The sequence below is a fragment of the Emydura macquarii genome, unplaced genomic scaffold, assembly GCF_026122565.2.
Source record: "Emydura macquarii macquarii isolate MOO-44397 ecotype Brisbane River unplaced genomic scaffold, CSIRO-AGI_Emac_v2 contig_1483, whole genome shotgun sequence".
NCBI lineage: Eukaryota > Metazoa > Chordata > Testudines > Chelidae > Emydura > Emydura macquarii.
The window spans coordinates 18,282,760-18,303,485 of NW_027131620.1; the positions used below are offsets into that span (position 1 = coordinate 18,282,760).

Here is a 20,726-nt window from a genome sequence, read left to right on the forward strand (position 1 = left end):
TCAGTTCTACAGAAAGGAGCCCTCAGAGTGTCGTGACTCTCAGCGCTTTCAGGTTCTCAGCTCCCAGCCAGGGGCCTGGCAGCCCTGCTCTGTGACAGGGAGCCTGGCAGAGCGGGAGCATAGAGAGAAGAGCCTGGCCAGCCTCAGCTAGGGCCCCCAGGGCCTGCGCGCTCCCTGTCATGGAGCTGCGCACCCTTATACACAAGCAGGTTTCCGGCAGAAACATGCCTATGCGTCAGTGAGAGTTGCACTGAATCTGCAATCAATCTGGCAAAACATTGCACTTCAGTGAATCAGCGTTTTCTGCCAACGCGAAGGTTCATCAGAAAATTTCCACCTCACTCGACTGTTAAATAGGGGGAGGACATCCTTCTTGCCCCATAACATGAGTGGCAATGAACACAGGACTCCTGGGAGATACATGCCTGTCCTGCTGGCCAGGACTCTGCAGATGAACCTCGCTCATCCACCCTTCAGCAAACTGAAAACACGAAATACGGGAGTGTTGCAGAGCGTGCTGGTACAGCCCTGACACTGGGTCTCCATTATGACAACAGGCAATCCAGCTACTTTGGCACAGTGTCCGTGAATGGCAGGATGCCCCCTGCCTTAACTCAGCCACGAAATCAAACCCCTCACTGATTCACACTGGACTCTTGGTAACTTTCTCCATGGGCTGCCGAGATCAGGGTGCTTACACTCAGACACTGTCTCAGGGAGGCAATAAGGAAAACTGACCAATAGGCAATAAATGCTGCACTGATTAAAACCAAGGATAGCTTGGATCCAGGGCATGCTTGGTTTGCGTTACAGAAGCTCAGGGTAGAGAGAACAAGTCCCATTCCAAACCTCTACTGGATTACCTTCGTTCTCTGCTGTCAAAATGGTCTGCTAGCTGCTCCTGAGACACCCGGAAATCCTCAAATGGTTGTTGGTAGCGGGTGTCAAAGGACCCTTCCCGGGCTCGGTTTGTCAGGAGCTGATTTGAAGAATCTCCTGTCCGTTCCCGGAGGGCTGAGGCACTGAAGGGGTTAATTTCTCCATTTTCCTGCTTGAATCAGAAACAAGGGGAAGTGATTTTTAAGGCACAGAACTGGGACCATATGCATATTCTCTACCAGAGTAACAGTGCTGCAAGGTACCAGAACTGTCTGTGCAGCTGAGCAAACATGAAGATGGAGTGAACAAGTTAAGTGTGCAAATGCACATGCAATTATGTGCTGATGCTCTTTAGACACCTGCCCTGATTTTAACAGCCATCGCTGGCTTTAGGGAAGGATTTTGATTTTTTAAAAGACCTCCCACTAGAAAGGGAATTGCCAACCCTCCAGGGAAAACTTGTGCATGGCAGAACTACATGAACCAGCCCAACTGAGATGAGATCGTATCAGCCTCTCTCCACCCTCATTCCCGCAGAAGAATTAGTTTAGAAACAAACATCTCCTGGGCCTGGAAGCTAGAACTATACCTGTTCAGACCTGAGGTTTAGAGTAAGGGTGCTGTGAAAACCAAGTGCAGCACAGGCAGGTGTGTTCAAGCTTCCTTCACAGAGCTCTGCTAATGCACCTCACCCCTACCTCAACCCACAGGGATAAATCCAGCTCATGCAACGTCCCTCAGACCAGAGAGCACCACTTTGTACCAGGCTTGTCTCCTGAGCAGGCGCTGCCCGTTATTCCCAACTGTGCGGTGGGTTTTGTACATGGCAACTGCCAGGAACCCGCTTGGAACAACCAAGCTGATTTGTTGTGAGACACGAGGTGGGTGTTGGGGGCTACAGAATGACACCTCTTTCGTCTTTAGTACAGAAGAGGCCATTCCAAACTCCCACTTGTGCTGCTGCGCAGTGAGTGTGGCAGAGAAAGCAATGGGATTTTTAGCGATCGCCCACGGTTAGGGACCTCATTCTTAGAAGGCAGAGCTGAGGAGATGAGAAGCTCAGGGTGTACAATTGCAGATATGAAGTAAGGTTAGTAAGGCAGCGAGGAGACAATGAATTACAGTCTCACTTAGGATCCGGCTACGCTGCAGTCAAAGGTGTGAGTGCAGCCCGTGTGGACATCCCTGAGCTAGCTTTGATCGGGCTAGCCCAAATGACAATAGTGGTGAAGAAGTGGCAGCGTAGGCTAGTGCTGGAGTACATAACAATGGTCCCACACATCTCTGCTGTCGCGGTTTCGCTGCTAGCTCAGTACGTCTGCTCGTGCTGCAGTCACAACCCTCATTGCAGTGTAGACATGCCCTTAGTCAACTGGGAACTCAAAGTTCTGTGGACCAGCCAGCCCTGGATTTCTAAGCCTATCAGTGTGTCTGCTCTCCTGTGTTACCGAGTAGGACAATATTCAAGTGGACCAGCCTTACCTTGCCAGGGAAGATCTCTACTTTAACGAGCAGGGAGGCTAACTCCAGGTTCTCGCTGTAGTTGTTCTTCAATGGCACAGCTCTGTACCCTGATACAAAGACAGCACCACCGTTACTGAAGGAAACCCGGGGAGGGCCGGCCAACGGAGGCCACGCACAGCACAAGCAGTGCCTCATGCTGCACACAGCCACTCCCGACCGTGCACACGCCTGCTTGCTCTACTCAGCACAAAGCAGACAGGGGCATTTTTAACACATTCCTGTGCAGAGGAGACAGCACGACATCTGTGCCCCCGTATCCTTATGTTGAGGGTGTTAATGAAGCTTGAGTGGTGTACAGACTTTGGAGGCACTGGAGGTGAAATTCATTGATTTGAAGGCCAGAAGGGACCATTTTGACCTTCTAGTGTGACATGCATAGCACAGGCCAGCTGCGGCGCCTTCACCCAACATTTTCTGCATCAAGCCTGCAACATCTGTCTGAGCTACAGCATCCCTTTAAATCCAGATGGGATGTCTTTCTAAGGGATGGAGAATCTACAAGCTAGAAGCTACATTGCTCCAATGGGTAATTACCACAGTGCTAAATGTCCACCTTATTTCTACGCTGAATGTGTCTAGCTTCAGCTTCCAGCCATTGGGTCCCATTATGCATTTTTCTGCTAAATTAAAAAGCTGTGTACTCTCCAAAAGCTCTTCCCCGTTTCAAACCCTGCGAGTAGGATCCAAGGCAACGATGGGTGCTTGTTGCACCAAGACCACATGCTCAGAATTAAATTGAAGGGATGCACTCCTCGCACCTCCCCCGGGGCCCTCCTGAACCCAGAAAACAAATAACTGGTTAAGCGCCCAAGTGTCTGAAGGAAAATTCATACACCCATAAAGAGACCAGGGCACCGGCTGAGCCATCCACGCTGTATGCACAGTTAGGATTGCTAGGAGAGTGAAACTCAGTCTGGTGGTGGCAACAGAATACCAGTGGTTTCCTATGTAGGAGGATTTGGACGCAGCCCAGGAAGACGGTGAGGTGATGGACCTGGAGCAAGGATCACTGGCCTAAGGCATTATCAGAAGGTGGCTAGGGGACTTAGGAACAAAGGGGCAGATTGCGCTCCCATCCATCACCAAGTGGTGAGCACGGTTTTCTGCCATGCTGCTGATCCCTTGTAGATAGGCCTTCCCGCCACAAGGTCGGATTGACAGAGGGAAGGACACGCAGATGTGTGCAGACACACAGCTTTACCTGTTTTCAGGCCTTTCACTGGGAATGTGGCCTGCGCCAAGAAGTTCTCGTCACTGAACATGTCTTCCTCATACACCACGAAGCGCAGGAAGGCGAAGTCGGGGTTACTGATCTGGAAATTGAAGGTCTTCTGGGGCCAGAAGGGGTTCAGGCCATTGTCCGCTATTTAAAACCACACCAATTGATCAAAAACCAGTCCCAACATTCACTATATTGCTGCACAGCCTCAGCCCATTTGATTTCTCAGAAAAACAGGCTTGAAGTTGGGCTCAATTACTGTCTGGCGTGTAAGCTGGAAACTGCTCCCTTCCAGAAACCTTGTTTCTTTTGGCTCATACAAATCTAACAACCATTGTCCATAAGCTCTGGGCTTTGTACAGCAGCTAGCGCAACAGCATCCAGACAGCAACTGAGACTTCTAGGTGCTAGCACAATACAGGTAATAAGAAGTATAGTATGAAATAACATAATATATAATGAGAGAAGGTGGATGAGATAAGATCTTTTACAGGACCAACTTCTGTTGGTGAAAAAGACAAGTCTCCAAGCTACACAGAGCTCTGCTTCAGATCTGAAGACCTGTGAACCCTGGCTGGAACTGGTCTGAAGAACAGCTCTGTGGTCTCTCTCACCAACAGAAGCTGACCCAGTGAAAGATATTATCTTTATATCACCTTGTCTAGCTCATATCTTGGGACCAACACAGCCATAACAACACTGCAAACAGTGATAAATAATCATCCTTTTCCCTTTGCAGGTCACCTGCATAGTTAGTTGCTTCAGTGACAATCATTTAAGAGATTTAAAAAAAATCCTTCTCCCTCACCCTCTCTCCACCCCACATATATGTCTCTGGAATTGCGAAGAGACATAGCTAAGTAAGGTTCTCTCTCTCACACCCCACACACACCCCGTTTCCCTTTCTCGCTGGCCTTGCAGTTTACTCCTGCCTGTGTATTCTAGACACAAAATCAAAATTTAACTAACTACCAAAGTCACCTTTGATTGCAGAAAAGACTCAAAAGAAAGTAGCTAGTAGCATACAAGAATGTTCTCAAAGCTATTTACTAGCATTCACTGATCAATCTGCTCAGCCACCCTTGGTCAGCCAGCTAAGCATTATAAGCCTCAGATAGGGAAACTGAGGCACAGACAGCTCAAATGACTTGCCCCATTTCACGCATCAAGTCCATGGCACAACAGGGAGCAAATCCAGGACAGTGGACACCCAGGCCCCTGCTGTAACCATTAAACAAACATTCCCTCAGACCTCCTTCGATAGTATGGCATGAAGTTAAAAAACCTGCCACTGTGCCTTGGAGCGTGACAGAGTCCAGCAAACTTGCCATTCACCACCGAGTTCTCCATTAGCAGGACTTTCAAACAAATGGCAAATAATTAAGAGAGTCTCTGAGCAGCCCAGCATGCTTTGAGGCAAGGAAGAATTCAGCTAACTCTTCCCTCAGAAGAACAAGTGCCTGCAATCCGGCATAATTACATTCTTTAAAGAGACAACCTCAACTGGAATTCTTTACTGTCGACCCCTTTAAAAAAGATAACCATTTTCCGACAGTGCTCCTTTAGATAGCAAGACTAGAATTAAAAGATATCCCTCCAAAGGGAACACTGATAAGGGTTTCCCCTCCCCGGATGGAGGTTTCTTTGGATCTTTTCAGCAAGAGGGAAAGTGACTAGTGGTGAATTTCACTCCAGCTGCTTATAGAGGGGAAAAGCATGAAAATGACTATCCACAAACTGCTGTCAAAATACACAGAGGCAACGCACTGAAACAACAGAGAAACTGGCGTTTATTTTGCTAGCTTCTTTCATTTACAGTCTTGGTCTCTACAGGAACTACAGTGTTTGCAGTGGAAATGTGCTGCTCACACCATGCAAACGGAACAGAGCCCCTGCTTTGCTCAGTGAGGCTTTGATCGATTTGCAGGGTGTGCAACGCTGCTCACCACATCAAATGGCACCCACCAACACATTCAGAACTGGTTTTAGCATGAGCTTGAGGCTTTCCAAGCCTCTCTCTGGCCCCATGACTGCAGGCTCAAGGGTGAAAACCGCAGTAAAGGAGGGGGAGGGGGGGAGGAAGACTCCAAACCTTCTCTTCTCAGGAAAAAAGGTGTGCTCCTAACTCAAGTTAGCTAGCAAGAGGTAAGATCTTTGTGAAGAGCTGCACTGTGTAGTTTTAACACAAGTTAGCGGGTCTAAGTACAGTCTGTGGGGCAGCCTAGCCTACCTCATATTAAAGCTACCAACTGCTGAGTCTTCACTAAGGTTTTATCTCTCGTTTGCTAACTCGAGCTAAGAACATACTATTTTTCCCTAGTGAAGATGCACGCCCAAGTGGGAGATCACAAACCAGGATCAATGGGAAGGAAAACAGTTTATGAACCTGGTGAAGCACATTCTGTCTAGGGACTCCCTTTTCACAGGCACCAACTGCACCTGAGATTTTTTGCAACCCGGGGCTACCTTGTGAGAGCCAGCCTGGGTACTCACCCACAATCTCCGTCTTCTGTTTGGCATTGTCATACTCTGCTCCGGACACCTCGACCTCCACGAATGGGCAAACGATCCCCCTCCCATTTTTGGGAAGATGTCGTGCCCCAAGGATCTAGAAAAGAAAAAGAATTTGTGGTAATAATAAGAAAGGAACATTTCCCTTCTGAATGGTACATTTGCTAATGCCCTCCCTCTCGGACAGTCTGTACTGCAGGGCGCTCCACACCTTCTCTGGAAAGTCGGAAGCAGAACAAAGATTGACAGCCAGTCCAGAGGCAGGATCACCCTCTGGAGAACACCAGAATGATGGCTTCCAAAACTGAACATTACTAACTGCATCTGCCAATATGTCTCCTAGCATGTGACCCTGTAACAGAGCCTTAGGGAATAGACAAATATTCCTTTATGCAAACATGTATGTTCCCTTTTAACAGGGGAAACCAGAGGCGAGAACAGGCAACTTCAAGTGAATCCTTCTCTAGGTAGGCCAGACTGTCAGACATGGAAGGTATGAGAAGGAAAATTCACAGGTAAGAAGGAATTTGTCCTCTCTTATCCCCCTGCCCATCCTCCATGTCCGAAACTCTGTACTGTGCTAAGTAGTTCTCAACCCTAGGCTGGGAGGAGGATTAAAACTATGAGCTGAGCCTCGGTTACTGATGTGGGATGTATGTTGGGAAGTACCCTTCTTCCGAAACTGCATCTGAAAAAGATAGGACATCAACCTGGTAGTGTTTTGTGAACAGGGACACTGATGACCACATAGCTGCCTTACAGATGTCTTTATGTGAAGAACGAGCCCTTTCTACCCAAGAGGTTGTGACCCCCTCAGGGAGTGGGCTCTGATGTTGTCTGGTGGACTTGTTCCAGATGCTCTATTGGCTTCGACAATACATGCCTTGATCCTTTTTTGTAGAGGAGAAGTTAGAAGCTTTCTTCCCTTTGACAGAGATACAGGATGAAAAGTGCTGTGGACCTCTGATCTGGCTCCGTGTACTTGAGGAAGATTTTGAATGCTCTCCTGACATTGAATTTATGCCATTCAGTCTCGTAGGGTTGCTTAGTACTAGGGCAGAAAGACAGCAAAGCCACTTCTTGCAAACCTCGGGAAAACAATGTTTATTTGCTGAGGAAAGGACAGGTCCAGGTGAAGAATCACTTTGTCCTTATGGAAAATACGCAGCTGAGGTTCCATAGACGATGCTCAACGTTCCGATAGCGATTATTATGAACAGAAAGGGAAAGCAGGCAGAGGCAGACTGTAGGGGTTCAGGCAGTTATTTTGTTAAGGCTCCAAGAGCAAAGTCAAGCTCCAGGAAGGGAACCTGCATCATACAGAAGGGCTAATGAGTGCTGCCACTCTAAGGAATCATTTGATATGGTGATGACTATAAATCTTCTTTGGTTTCTTACAATTCAAAACACTTGCTGTGGCAGCGACCTGTCTACTCAATGTATTGGGCTTGAGACCTTTAGCTAGGACGCCCTACTCTAAGATATCCTTTTCCTCGGCTGTCTCGGTATTAATGCACCCCCTTCTTATCAGCAATAGTACCAGATTTTGATCCAAACAATCCAGCACATCTTATTTCTTTTCACCATGCCAGACGAGTATCTAAAATTCTCTCTGAGCATCTCAAAGACCTCAGATCTCCCCTTTAAATTTCCCAGCTGGAATTTTAGCAGATCCCCGGTTCGGGCAGTGGAACAATCCCTGGCTCAGAATGCCTTCCCAGCTTGGCAGCTTCAGAGGTGGTTCCATCTGAAACTGAGTCAAGTCCAAGAACCATGGTCTATGAGGCCAGTATGGGGCAATCAGGATGACTGCATCCCATTCCTTTAGGGTCTTTTTCACTCTCCTTACCTGTAGAAGGATGGAGAAAGGTGTGACATAGGTCTTGCATCCCCGGTTCAGATAAATGGATTGCTTCCACTTCAGACTCTGGTGTGCTTGCAGAGATCCTCACTATCTTTCAGTCTTCCCTCAAGGCGAAGAGATCTATGACTGGATCCCTGAACTTCTGACACCTCCTGAAACACTGAAGGATTTTGACTCCATCCTCCAAACTCCAAGTCCCTCCAGCTGAGCCAGCCTGGTGCTAGGTTCCCCTTGCCCTTTATGTGGATGGTTCTGACAGAGAGATGGGGGAGATGGACTGACCCAGTCAGCAGGTGAGTCACTTCCTTGAGGAGGGTCCTTTGTGATGCCACATTAGAGGACATGGAGTGAGCTGTCAATCTAAGGGGACCCAGGAAAGCGTCAGCGACAAAGCAAGCTGCTAGCAACATTTTGTTCACTCACGATCAGATTTTTTTTCTCTTGAGCCTGACCCAAGTGGGTCATACCATCCATCCAGGCTAGAATCACCATGCCGAAGCAGGAGGCTACTGCAGGCCCTTGGCCTCAAAGTTCTTTCTTAGCGATTATTTGATTTTTCTGTCCATTGGCTCTTTTGGCAAAAACCCTCCCTCTGAAGGCATTAAAGTCTCTTGGACCACGGCAGCAGCCGCTTGTGACGCTGAGCCAGCAATGGTTAAGCAACCAGCAGGCTGTGTGACCAGAAAACAAACTATAAGGACATATTAGAAGAGTATTGAAATGGTAAACAGGGCTATTCCTTACAGACAGTTAGCAAAACCATGTTAAATAGACTAGAGTTCTTGGTATGTAGGCCTGTATTGTTAGAGAATCAGAAGTAGATACACAGACAAATAAATTAGTACCTATATCTTGTTAGAAGTTTACCAAAGTGATCTAATTAGCTTGTAGATGCTAAACATCTGTTCCTCTTTAGGATATTTCATTACTATATTCTATTGATTCAGAGATCAAAAGGGGATATTAACATTTAGATGGAACTTGTCGGGTAATAATGAGTCTTTATTTCTCTTTGAAGTTTGTAGTAAACTATCTATGAACTGTTTGAATGGCTAATTACCTTATGCTAATGAATGCAGCTAGTTATCGGTGTACGCCTAGGAAATATCAAATCTGATCTGTACTTTCTCAGATCTGCTTAAACTTTGTCAGGGAAAGTCATAAGTCGCAAGAGTGAGGTCTCCAGGTCTACTCTGGATTACCCCTGCAAATTCTCATGGAAGAATTTGCACAAACTCTGCACATGAACTGCCTATTGGACTATAACCTATTGAACTGATTTCTAGAAGGACTTTTACAAATCAACAGCTTACCCATGTGTCTGCTATGAAACTGACTTAAGAACTTTATTCACATCTGTAAGTGTAATGATCTTTTAATCACAGTCATTCTTCCTTTTCTTTTTAAATACATCTTAGATTTAGTTAACAAGAATTGGCAGTAAGCGTGTATTTGGGTAAGATCTGAAATGTTCATTGACCTGGTGGGTAATGTATCCGATCTCCTGGAATTGGTAGAACTCTATATATGGTGAATAAAGTTTTAAGTAATCCTCATTATAAAGAATTGCCTGTCTGGCTGCATTGCTTAAAGGGAACTGTATTTTGGCTTCTTGGTAACCAGAAGTTGCTTGGTTACTGGCTTGGTGAAATCTAATTATAGACTAAACCACTGGTTTGGGGCGGGATCATTTGCCCTATTCTTTGCGGTTTGTCCAGATTGAGCATTCTCAGCACAGCCCCTCCAGTGACCACGGTCACACTGCTGCATCCACCTTTAGCAGAGTGACCAGATCTTTCTTGTCCTGGAGTAGAGATTAGAACCTGTGGAGCGGTCTGCTGGCATGCCTGACCTTGCCAGGAAACTCCCATTCAGCCGCAATTACTTCTTCCAACATAGGCACAATGAAACACAATTCTTCCTTCACTCTAGCCGGAAAACATTTCTGGGAGGCTTCTTTGGGTTTCCCTGAGATTGGTGGCTCCTGGAGAGTCCCAGGGAGCATTCCCAGTGTGGTCAGCACCTTCGATAACATCCGATCAAATATCTCAGGTGGGAAAAGCCTTTCATAAATCCTCCTCCAGCTCTTTTCAGTCTGAGCCAGATAATTCCCCTTCCTTCAAGGAGGTCAAGATGGATGAGGAAGAATTTGCCTCTCTCTCTCTTCTTATTCATTGATCTCTTAGCTTTCTGAGCCTTAGACTCATTTACTGGGGAGGAATCGAAAGAGGAGGAAGAATCCTTCTCCTTTGACTTTCAACTTTTTTCTGAGTGTCACAGTCCCTGCAGGAGTATTTTCCTCCTCCCTTGGCTGGGAGATTCTGACTCGGAGTCTGAATTGAGGAACACACTGAACCAGAGGCTCTTTTCCTGATCCTCCCTCTATCCCTGCAAGTGCTGGTCACTCTCTGGCACCCTTTGAGAGCTCCTTTAGACTTCAACAATTTGGGAGGGTGGGACTTAAAGCCATCTCACATCTTTGCCCTGAACAGGACCACAGGGGAACGCTGGAAAGCGAGGGAGGGATTGTTTCTGTTTCTTTTTTTGGAAAAGGCTGCCCAGACATGCAGACTGCCTGGCCACTTCATTACTTCAGGGGGCGCCCCCGAGGTTGATGGTCCCCAGGGAGTTAAGGGTGGGGAAAGGGAGCTTCATGGTCACTTACCCCCTGAACTGGCTTCAGTGGGATGGATGGGGCTAAAGGCTGAGGAGAGGTTGCTGTGTCACCAGCAGCTGTAGCAGAGTATGAGGCTCAGGCACCCTTTTAGGATGCACTGGCACCACCTCCTACTGGGGTGGGAAGGCCTCCTTGGCCCAGTTCGCAGCTCAGCATGGGCCTGGCCCTCATTCTGACCCAGGGGGCTAGGTTCCATGTCTGAAGGGCTAAAGAGAGACTCGGCCTGCCTCCATGTCCTTTGGTGTGGCTGTTAGCTCCTCTCTGCAGCCAAGATAGTACAGTCCTATTGCCCCTAGACAGGAAGGAGCAAGACTTCATGACTGGAGGCAGAGAACTTGGGGGTTGTTCAGAGGAGCGGCCCTGGCTCCAGGCTGGCTGTCCAGCCCGCAGAGCTGTCAGGGCACTGTACAGACTGTCTGATGTGGAGGGGGTGAGAATAATTCTGTTCCATTGCATATCTTGCTCAGGATCACAGCAAACTTTACTGAACACAGCACCCCTGCACAGCAGGGTCTGCACTATCTTTGGTCCAGAAGACACTGCCGTTATACAGATGGGGCAGAATGTAGCCCAGGGCTAACCTCAAGCAGAAAGCCAAGGGTACAACCCAAGTTCCAGACCCCCCAGTCCCATTCACTGAACCCACACTTCCGTCCTTGTTTATTTGACTGCTTGGTTTTATCCCTTATTAGCCAATTCAGATGCTGCAATTGAAGGTGATTTTTTCCAAGTGCACCTGGCCTACAGTGCAGTAACTCTGCTCCAGGGAAAGGGAATTCCTTTTGGACCCCAGATGACACCAGGGTATCTTTGCTAGGGAATGATGTAATGTTATTACAGCCAAATCCTTAAGGACAAAAGGACACAGAGAGCCAGACGTCTTCACCCTGTGACAGGCCTTTATCAGCTCAGGCACACTCAGGGAGATCATAGGGGGAAGACATGCCTGAGGTTAGCCCAAGTTCCCGATGGCCACTGGCAGATCTCTTGCTGGCTCTGAGGGAACGAATAGGCCTGGTAACTCTTGTAGGCGTCAAACCCTCCAGGACCCAGCAATTCTCCAGCCCCAAGGAGAATCCTCTCACAACCATAAAGTGTCTGAGAAAGTGCAATCGGTACCACCTCTTAAAAAATGACATTATCCCCAATGTGTTTGATCCCTGCTGGGCCTCAGACTCACCCCAGAGAATAGCTGGGCCAGTGTATGAGTTAACAGTTGCTGCTCTGTGCCTCAGTTTCCCCACCTAAAATGGGGATAACGATACTGACCTCCTTCATAAAATGCTTTGAGATCTACAGAAGAAAAGCACTGCAATATGTGAGAACAGGTGGTGTTACTGCAGACAGATCACTGCCCTTCCAGGAGGGCTGCCTATGCTAGCATCAGGCTGCCATTAAGAGAGCAGGAATCAAGTCCTGGCCACAATGAAGTCGATAGCAAAATCTCATTAATTGATTTCAGTGGGGCTAGGATTACACCCCAGATGTGAAAACCATTAGGGCTTTAGTGTTACTGTAACACTGCTGAACGACAGCTGGGATTTGGCCCTAAATGCTTTGAGTCCCTGCTCTCTGAGAAGCTGCCCCTCTCCCCCTGTGCAACAGCCTGGCAGTAGAGATCAGCTGAACCCTGCTTTCCATCTCTTGGTCTTTGTTAACCTTCAGGTTGCACTGTGAAGCCAGTCTATTTCCCCAGACTCCTGGGGGCGTTGGGGTGCTTTAACTGAGGGGAAGGAAAAAGCTTGCTTTGGGTTGCTTGGGAAAGATCTTGGGGAATCAGTACATGTCTTGCACTACAATTTTCATGGGCTTGGAGCAAGGGGTCATTGTGGTTTTAATCAACCTTAGTGAACCACCTGTGATAGCATCACTTTGGCTAGAAGTCTGTGCGTGTGTGTGGTTTCCCTCCCTCACACCCACTTATAAATGGAATCACACTGCTGATTTGACAGCAGCTGTCCCAGGAGTACAGCTAAGTATTTTACAGGGTCCTGCAGGGGGAGAGCACCACCTGCTGGTGATAGAAGATGGTCATTTTTCTCCTCCCCTGCAGTTCCAGGGGCTGTTTCTCCTCTTCAGCCTCACTCCCCCAAGCAGATTCTTGCCATTAGACTCACGGCAGCACAATGCATCTGGGCTTGGTTCTGGCTCAAGAGTTAAATGCTCAAATCCAAACCACGCAGGCATTAACGGGGCCTGGACAAAGCCTCCCAAATAAAGACACATGACAATCGGAGTGAGAAGATGCCAGAGGGTAACAGGTCTAGGGGAGGGACATGTAATTCTCTACCAGTGTCCCCAGGTAGGGCTAAAAGGGCTGATCCTATGTGCCTCTCCCATACGGTCAGCCAGGGTCCTCCCCTCCAGCACTGGCTCAGCCAAGCCAGGAACGGAGCTGTTTGCAGATGCCCTCTGCTCCCACCACACTCCAGGGGTGGGGCACTCCTGGGGATCGCAGCAGGGACAGCCATTCCCTTCGTAAGAATGAAAGGTAACCAGGCAACGGCAGAGCCGCAGCTCAGTACGAACCTCGATGGAGACTGAGAGCGGCTCCAGCCCGCGCAGCGTGCTCTTGTCAAAGGGGTCGAAGAGCTCGTCCCGCATGTTGGTCGGCTGCAACACGTACCCACACAGGCCGTTGGACATGAACAGGGCCTGGTTCATCTGCATGGGCTTGTCTGAGTAAGACAGGCAGTGAGTGATGGCGTCAGCGGGGGCCGGCAGGCATGAGCAGAGAAGCTAGAGAGTTACTGGAGTGAACACTTCATTGCCCCGGCCCCAGTTCAGGCTCTGTCCCTACAGGATACTGTCATCCAGCCTAAGCTTCAACGTCCCAAGCCACAGGGCTTTTCCACCGCTCCCCTTCCGTAGCTTGGTGCATTGCACACAGCCTGCCCTGATGTCCAGGTGCTCCTGTTCAACTCCATCCCATTACTGCTGGGTATCCCCTCTTGTAGCAACCTAGAATCCCTCCCCGCTCTCTGCAAGTACCGATAGGCTTCCACCTCCTCTGCATGCATTGCAACGTGGGCTTTCACTCATTCCATCCCTCCCCAGCGTCTGTCCTTCCAGTCCTCTGCATTTCTATTGCTGTTCCCTATGCAGGGGGCCAGCGTCCCCCCAGTAACGTCGGGCCTGGGACCGAACACCAGGTTCATAAGCTGCCCTAGAGAGGGAGGTGATCACCTCTAACCCAGACATGCAGCCCAGAGGGTTCTCCACCTCCAGGAGGAACAGAGCCCCTCTGCCTGCAGGAGGGAACAGGCCAGATGGGCTGCAAACAGAGTCTCACCTATCCCCTCCCCTTCTGCTGAGGTGTCAATGAACACAGGTGGTTTCTGGTGCTAGTGACGCTCTATGTCCTGAAGCGCTTATGGAGGGCCAGGTAGCTGGGTGTGAGTGACCTTCCACAGATATCAAGCTGGAACTCCCCAGGGAGGGAGGGTTGGCGGAGCTCCGTTAACTGGGAGCTCTATGTGGCACCCAAGCGATACCACCTTCCCGGCAGGCAGCTCTCACCTGGAGTCTGGAAGTTGAGAGCCACCAGCTGGCTGCCGCAGATCCACATGGGCAGGGGGTCGTAGTTGGAGGAGTCGAGGCGCTGGCCCTTGGGGTAGATGCGGGAGAGCTGGAGCCGGTTGTACTGCAGGAACTTCTTGCCTTTGATCTTGTTGACATACTTCTCAGCCTTGGTCTCGGGGAAGGAGGACATGTCCCTGTAACAGGCCCTTTCTGTGCCAATCTCTGCCAGGAGACATGGAGCAGCCATTTGTTACTCGGGAGTGCCATCTCCCCTGAATAAGGCCGGGGAAACTACAGCTACCCAGAGACCACCAGGGTTGGCTGCAAGGTGACTCCCTGGCACAAGCCTCTCCAGCATGCGACTAGCAAACACCCTGCAGTTGGGGATGAGGAGGTGGGCGGAGAAATGCACAAGCTGGACCACTGCCCCTTCCTCCAACTCCTTCTCCAGAGACTCTCCTGTTCCTCCCTTGGGCAATCTATGGCCACACACACCAGCAGCTCTTCCCCCACCCACTAGCCCTGATCTAGATCTGAGGTGCTTCTGTGCATCCTCCGAAGCCCTCCACCGCCTATCCCCCAGGGCGTGTGGGAGCAGAGTGTGGGGACAGACAGCTGAGATTGTCAGAGCCATTGTTAATTCTGGGGGGAACTCTGTCTTTCAATATCCCCCGGGCAGCTTTGACAGGCTGGTGTGAACCCCCAGATCCGAACCCACTGTGGCTGCTTTGGTTCTAGGCCAGATCTTGCTGGCAGGTGGCTGAAATCTCTCGAGAACGGCTGGAGGTCAGAGATTTCCACCATCTGGGGTTCGGAATTTTAGGTGCTTGAACTCAATTTAGGTCCACTCTGGCCTTGAACCCCAAACCTCTGCTGAAAACTAATGGGGTCTGAGCCCAGCATCTCAGCCCAACCCTAACAGGTGCAGTCAGGCCCGGGTGGAGGTTTATAATGCATGTGAAGCTTGTCTGCTGTGTACCAGCACCCAGAGCTCCTGCACTTACTCTCTTCATCGAAGGGGACGGGCCGGCAGTAGATGACAAGTTCCGACAGCTCCAGGGCGATCTTCTTCCTCCTCTCCATCATCTTCCCTTCAGAGAGCTGCCAGGAGGCAGACACAAAGTCATCAGAGCTCCTACGCTCAGCGGCAGCACTTGCCCAGCAGTGACCTTGGCCAGATCACTAGTCACTGTGACTATAGGCTGCTGTGCTCTGCACAAGGAGAGATCAGCAGCAGCCCTGGCCTTTAACATGGTCCCTGAAAGCCTCAGGGTGAGAGTTTTAAAAGGCCGTGAAGTGACTTAAGAGCACAAGACCTGGTGACCTTCAGTCAGGCTTGTGCCCTCCCCCCATCACTAAGGGGCTTTTGAAAATCCACGACTACCAGTTGCCTCTCCCCTACCTCCACCCCACACTGGAGGGCCCTGCCTGGCCTGCCTCGATGCACCTGGGAACTAGCCATCTTCAGAGTGGAGCAGGGAGGTTACAGTTCCCCCCCTCTCTCTCTAGGTGAGGAGTGCTTTGGCTTATTCAGCTGCCTGTTCCAGCCTCTATCAGGACCTGTTCATCATCCCAAGGATTGGGAGCAGAACTCCCTTTACAAGGCATCTGGGGCTTGAACAGCCAGCTCTGACCCCAGACCAGATACGGCACCTCTCGGTGACTAGCCTGGCCACCGAGTCCAGCCAATTGGGGAAAGGAATTCTCTCTGCTCTTCTCACGACAGCCAGCTCAGAAAAGGCCCGGCATCCATCCCCAAGGACACTAGGGGCCTGTAGGGCAAGGCGGCTCTCCACACTCACCCTGGCGTCGGCAGTCTGGGCTGCCTCCCGGATCTTCTTCACCCAGTCCAGCAGATCCTCCTGTGTGTCAGCTGCCACGTCCATGGACGGGCGTGATGCCGAGGCCTTGCTGATGGAGAAGACGAACATGCGGTTGTTCTTCCCCTCGGGGCGCGTGGCTGTGATGGGAGAGAGAGAGGGAAGGGAAAGGTCATAACCACTCACGCAGCCAAATCCTCCCGCTGTGGCCTGAGATCAGCAGAGGGTGAGGGGGAGTGGAACAAGTGCCAGGTAGATTTCCTACGGCTGGCCAGGCCTTAAGCTGCACCGAATTCACTAGCCTCCACGTTTATGGTGACCAGAGATGAGGCGGGGAGGGAATGGAAATGGGCCAGTGATCTAGAGGAGGCTTGGGTTTGATTCCTGGGCTCCAAGTGGGAGATTCTGCCCAGGCCCCCGGAGAAGCCATGTGCCTCAGGTGTCCAAGGGATGCAGGACAGGGGAGGACGGAGACGTTGGTCTCAAGAAACTGGAGCTGCTGGGGGCAGAGGGGAACCAGGCCCCTTCATGCCAGGCAGCTCCCTGCAAGACCCATGCTCGGGTGCAGACAAGAAAGCAGCCAACCCCACCCCCACTTACCTATCTGGCACGACGGCACATCTAGGGTGCCTCCAAGCAGGACTCCCAGGGGGCTGTTCTCATCTAGCTGCTGCTGTGAACGGATGACAGGCCAGCGTGTCAGAGCTGACTGGTGCAGCAGTCAGCCCACTCCCCACCCCCAAGCCACACTAGCAAGGAGCACACGTCCGAACAGACAGGAGGAAAGCACTGCCCTCTGGCTTCGACACAGCCCAGCCACTTTCCCGCAGGTGCCTCCCTTTCCCAGCACCACCACACGGCCCTTCCCAGACACTGGGAAACACAGCGCTTACCTCCCTCTCGGGCTCCTGGCCGCCGGAGCTGGCTAGTTCCTCTACGTAGTTGGAAGGAAACCACAACTGCTTTTTGCCCCCATAATCTCCTCTCCACCTGGGAGAGACAAAGGTGCAGCCCCCATTGGAACTGTCCCCAGCAGCCCAACAGACTGTCCCGGAAGCTCCTGGGGTCTCAGAAGGACACAACCTAAGGAGGCTCCGTGTCAGGAAGGGCCCAGCTCCCAGAGCCACCGTGCCGCCACAGCAAAGTCAGGAGAACGTGGGCCCGTTAGCCCACTCCTGGGAGAGCCAGGCTGGCATTGGGCATGCAGGGACGCCTGTGGGCCCCCCAAAAGGGTCACGATGCCACCAGCTCTGTAACCAGGGAGAGTGGGGGATTCCCTGGCAGATGAAGGCCTAATGCTGACTGTATTTTGGACAGCTCATTACAAGCTGATGGGCAGCGACAGAGTTTACTCTACCGACAGGCAGCCATTTCACAGCAAGACACTTCCACAGGCTCATGGGTCCGTCCCTCCCATCCTCCTTCCACCACCATGTTCAAATTAGGGCCCTGAAGCTCATTTTCACTCACTTCCTTTCGGGCCCCACATGCCCTTCCAAGACATGAAGGGTTTTAGGGCCAGATGGACAGTCCTAGAGAGCAGTAGCCTTTGCTCACCTACAGAACAAGGACAGTCAGGGTGGCAGCAATGAGCTCCCCCCCCAATGACATCCTCCCCCATACTGACTGGGCAAGACACCCGCCAAAAGTCAAAGGGCAACTTGGTCTTGGTCTCCAGGACCCCGGCAGACCCCTGGCTTCTCCTCTGAGGCTGCTGGCTTTTGAAACCCAACTGCTAAGACAGGTGCAAAGTCACCAAGTTCATCCTCTGGCATCCACCATCCACCGGGGCAGACATGGGAGGAAAAGCGGCTGAGGGGGGAGAGGGGAAGGTGTCACTCACCAGCCTCCTTCCTGCTTCTCCACGTTCTGAATGATGGCCTTCTTCGTGAAGGTTAGCTCGTCCTCCCGCTGCGCCTTGTAGTCAAACAGGGCCTTGACAGCACACTGTAAAATCAACACAGGGCTGCAAGTCGTGAGGCTGGCCGGCTGCAACCGAGGCCAGCATGGCATGTTGCCAACGAGCTGAGGCCACCGGTCAAGATCTCATGTCTCAACTTCCACATGCCATGGCAGGTACGTAGCCCAGGGTGCAATCACTCCACCTGCAGGACTTACTCAGACCTAAGGGCTCCCACCACTGGAGTCCTTCACCAGGAATCCTTTAGAGCCAGGATCTAGCAACCACTGTAGGACAATGTGTAACCCGCTGCTGAGTGTGTGTAACCAGTACCCAGCTGTGCCTGTCGACAGCGGCTACACACGTTATAGCCCCAGTGAGGGAAGCCTTGGCTCTTTAGCTCAAGCTGTAGCAGCTCACGCTTTTAGCTCTGGAGGACCCTGGTGTGCTGGTCAAGAGGGCAGCCATCATAAATACAGGCTCCGTTTATTTTTCCTAGTGTCTCTCTTCCTGCTTTGGTTTTGCGTTTTGATTCTCTGTATTTCAAGTGCCTGGCTGCTATAGAGATGAGTAAAAGAAATGTCACTGCCCCGCCTGGCTTGATGGGACTATTGGACTAGGCAATGACAGATACAGGTCACACAGCTCAGCCTTGGTTTTCCAAACAGCTTATGCATAATTGTGCATGTAGTGTCCCTGCACAATCAGAGGAGGCGACGATATGTGCAAATGGACTTGTACACGTTCAAACGGTCAAACGTGAAGTGGCCCGCTGCATGCACAAAAATGCAGCTTGCACACAGGCCGTGCAACTGTGCTTCGCAGACGAGACACAAACTTGCACGCAGATTTTAGAAAACAAATCAGGAACCCATCGTGTGGTTTGTTCCCTGTGTCTTACCGCTAGGAGCCCCGTGAAAAGAAATACAGGCGATTCCGCTTATTAGCAAGCCCTCGGGTGCCCACAAAAAGTTGCCATTACCCGGCAGTCGCTAACAAATGGAAGGCAGGTGTGTGAGGCAGCAGTCAGGGGAGGAAGTGCTGGGAGGTGCCTTTCCTGGCTGTAGACCTGCCTGCGGGCAGGACAGCAGCACGGGAGACGGGTGCTGGGGGCCCACTGGGCTGCACCATACTTCTTCCTGAGCTCTCCAGAGGCTGGGGTTCAGCTCGTCCCATTTCTTCCTTCCCTTCGTGCAGTCCCCCAGCAGGATGCAGCCTGGAGAGAGGTACCATGCAGTCCCGGCAACAGGGTCCCTTCCTGCTACTGCCCTGTCCACTGCTCCCCCTGCCCATCTCTCAGCCCCTCACCTCCTACGTGGTCCCTGTGTACAGGTTGGTTTGCCAGACTGCAACCAGGGAAGGTGCATCCCAGCGCTTCCTTCCCTGCCTGCAGCCTTGCAAACCTGCCTGCGACTGGGGCTTTTCTTTAAAAAAAAGTTGCTAATAAGTAGCTCGCCAGTTGCCAATAGCTGAACCTCTAACACTGATGTTAATGGGACCGGACCCGTTCTCAGTAAAATGTTGCCATTCACCGGAAATCGCTAATGTCAGGATTGTCATTAAGTGGAATCTATCCTGAACAGCTTCAGAGGACAGCCAAGTGGGGGATCACGCCCCTCCAGAATGTGACAGCAGGGGGAGACGGAACAGGTCGTTTTAACCCAGGGACCCTGTTCTGACCACCCGGAGTAATGGCAGATTCTTCCCTCACCTGGGAACTCAACTGATAGGCACTGAAGTGCCCTCACAGATCTCAGGGACGCAGGGATGGCCAAAAGCACTGCAGCCCCAGGAGCCAGCTCTGCAGGGCAACTGTCGGCCCTGGCAGCGCTGGCTATCTCATCACATTGTACATTTGCAGGAAGGCTGCAGAACAGATGACCAGGCCCATGAAATGCCATGGGGAAGCATGCTGAGGAAACCACCCTCAGCTGACTTTCTCAACCCAGTGACACAGTAATAGACCCGACCTTAGCACAGAACTGAACACGCGCATGCTAGTGACAGGCTGGGGAGAAGTCAGGAAACCCTCCCCTCCCTCTGAACTCTCTACAAGATCACCAGAGGTGCCAGGAACAAGATGCAGCAGGCGTTGGGGGTAGAGGAGGAGGTGTTCCTGACTGAAGGGCGGTGGGTCAGGTCCTCTAAAGTGTCTTCACTCAGCCCGGCCATCCAGCCACCAGAAACACCTCTTTTCAGCAAAGGTCCTGCCTCTGATGGTGGGGGGCAGCCCCAGAGGCAAGAGGAATGGCAGTGGTGGGAAATGGGGGGAGCCCTTTAATGGGGCAGGGTGGAAGGGGAGCCCCACGAGCAGAGCTGGATGGTGGGGGAGCCTGAAAGCCCCAGGGGCAGAGCTGCTGGAGCAGGCCATTATAATCGACCTACAAAGACAAACAGGAAGAGAATACCTTGAGCGTTGGCATGGGATTGGCCTCCACATAGAATCCCGGATGGCGGCCTTCATAAAGGGCCCCATAGTCTGGCTCCTACAAAACAAAACAAGGGCTGCTACATGGAACCATGCATTCTGTGGGAAGAACTGGTCCCTTTTCTTGCTGCTACCGACAGAAAGAGCCACACAAGCTAGAGGTGCAGAAGGGCTATGGCGCGATGCAAACAGACCCTGTCTACACTAGTGCACTGACCACGCTCACTGCTGAGCACCCACAAACCCGGCTGCAGCCCATGAGAGCTGCTGAGGCTGCATGGCAGGCTGTGCCTATCAGAGACAGAGGGTGGGGGGGATCCCAGGTCCTCTCGCTAACTTGGCAGTGCAGGTATCAGACACTCGCTCAGCCTCCGTATAGCCG

At 51.2% G+C, this 20,726-nt stretch overlaps 1 protein-coding gene across 9 annotated transcripts in view; it reads right to left on the reverse strand.

Annotated features, from left to right (window-relative positions):
* The window catches only part of PLCG1 (phospholipase C gamma 1), an 84,790-nt gene that overhangs the window by 1,029 nt on the left and 63,035 nt on the right, over window positions 1-20,726 (reverse strand). For 4 of the 9 annotated variants that reach the window (XM_067554394.1, XM_067554391.1, XM_067554397.1 and 1 more), the window contains 12 exons: window positions 20,325-20,402; window positions 17,860-17,963; window positions 16,910-17,006; window positions 16,617-16,689; window positions 15,999-16,156; window positions 15,201-15,297; window positions 14,194-14,418; window positions 13,204-13,352; window positions 6,116-6,230; window positions 3,605-3,766; window positions 2,362-2,450; window positions 864-1,051 (listed from right to left, as the gene is read on the reverse strand). In XM_067554394.1, the coding sequence (XP_067410495.1) occupies window positions 864-1,051; window positions 2,362-2,450; window positions 3,605-3,766; window positions 6,116-6,230; window positions 13,204-13,352; window positions 14,194-14,418; window positions 15,201-15,297; window positions 15,999-16,156; window positions 16,617-16,689; window positions 16,910-17,006; window positions 17,860-17,963; window positions 20,325-20,402 (1,535 nt within the window). Of the gene's footprint in view, window positions 1-863; window positions 1,052-2,361; window positions 2,451-3,604; window positions 3,767-6,115; window positions 6,231-10,886; window positions 10,967-13,203; window positions 13,353-14,193; window positions 14,419-15,200; window positions 15,298-15,998; window positions 16,157-16,616; window positions 16,690-16,909; window positions 17,007-17,859; window positions 17,964-20,324; window positions 20,403-20,726 lie in introns of those variants that run through there. The other 5 variants (XM_067554395.1, XM_067554392.1, XM_067554396.1 and 2 more) reach the window with 4 other exon arrangements.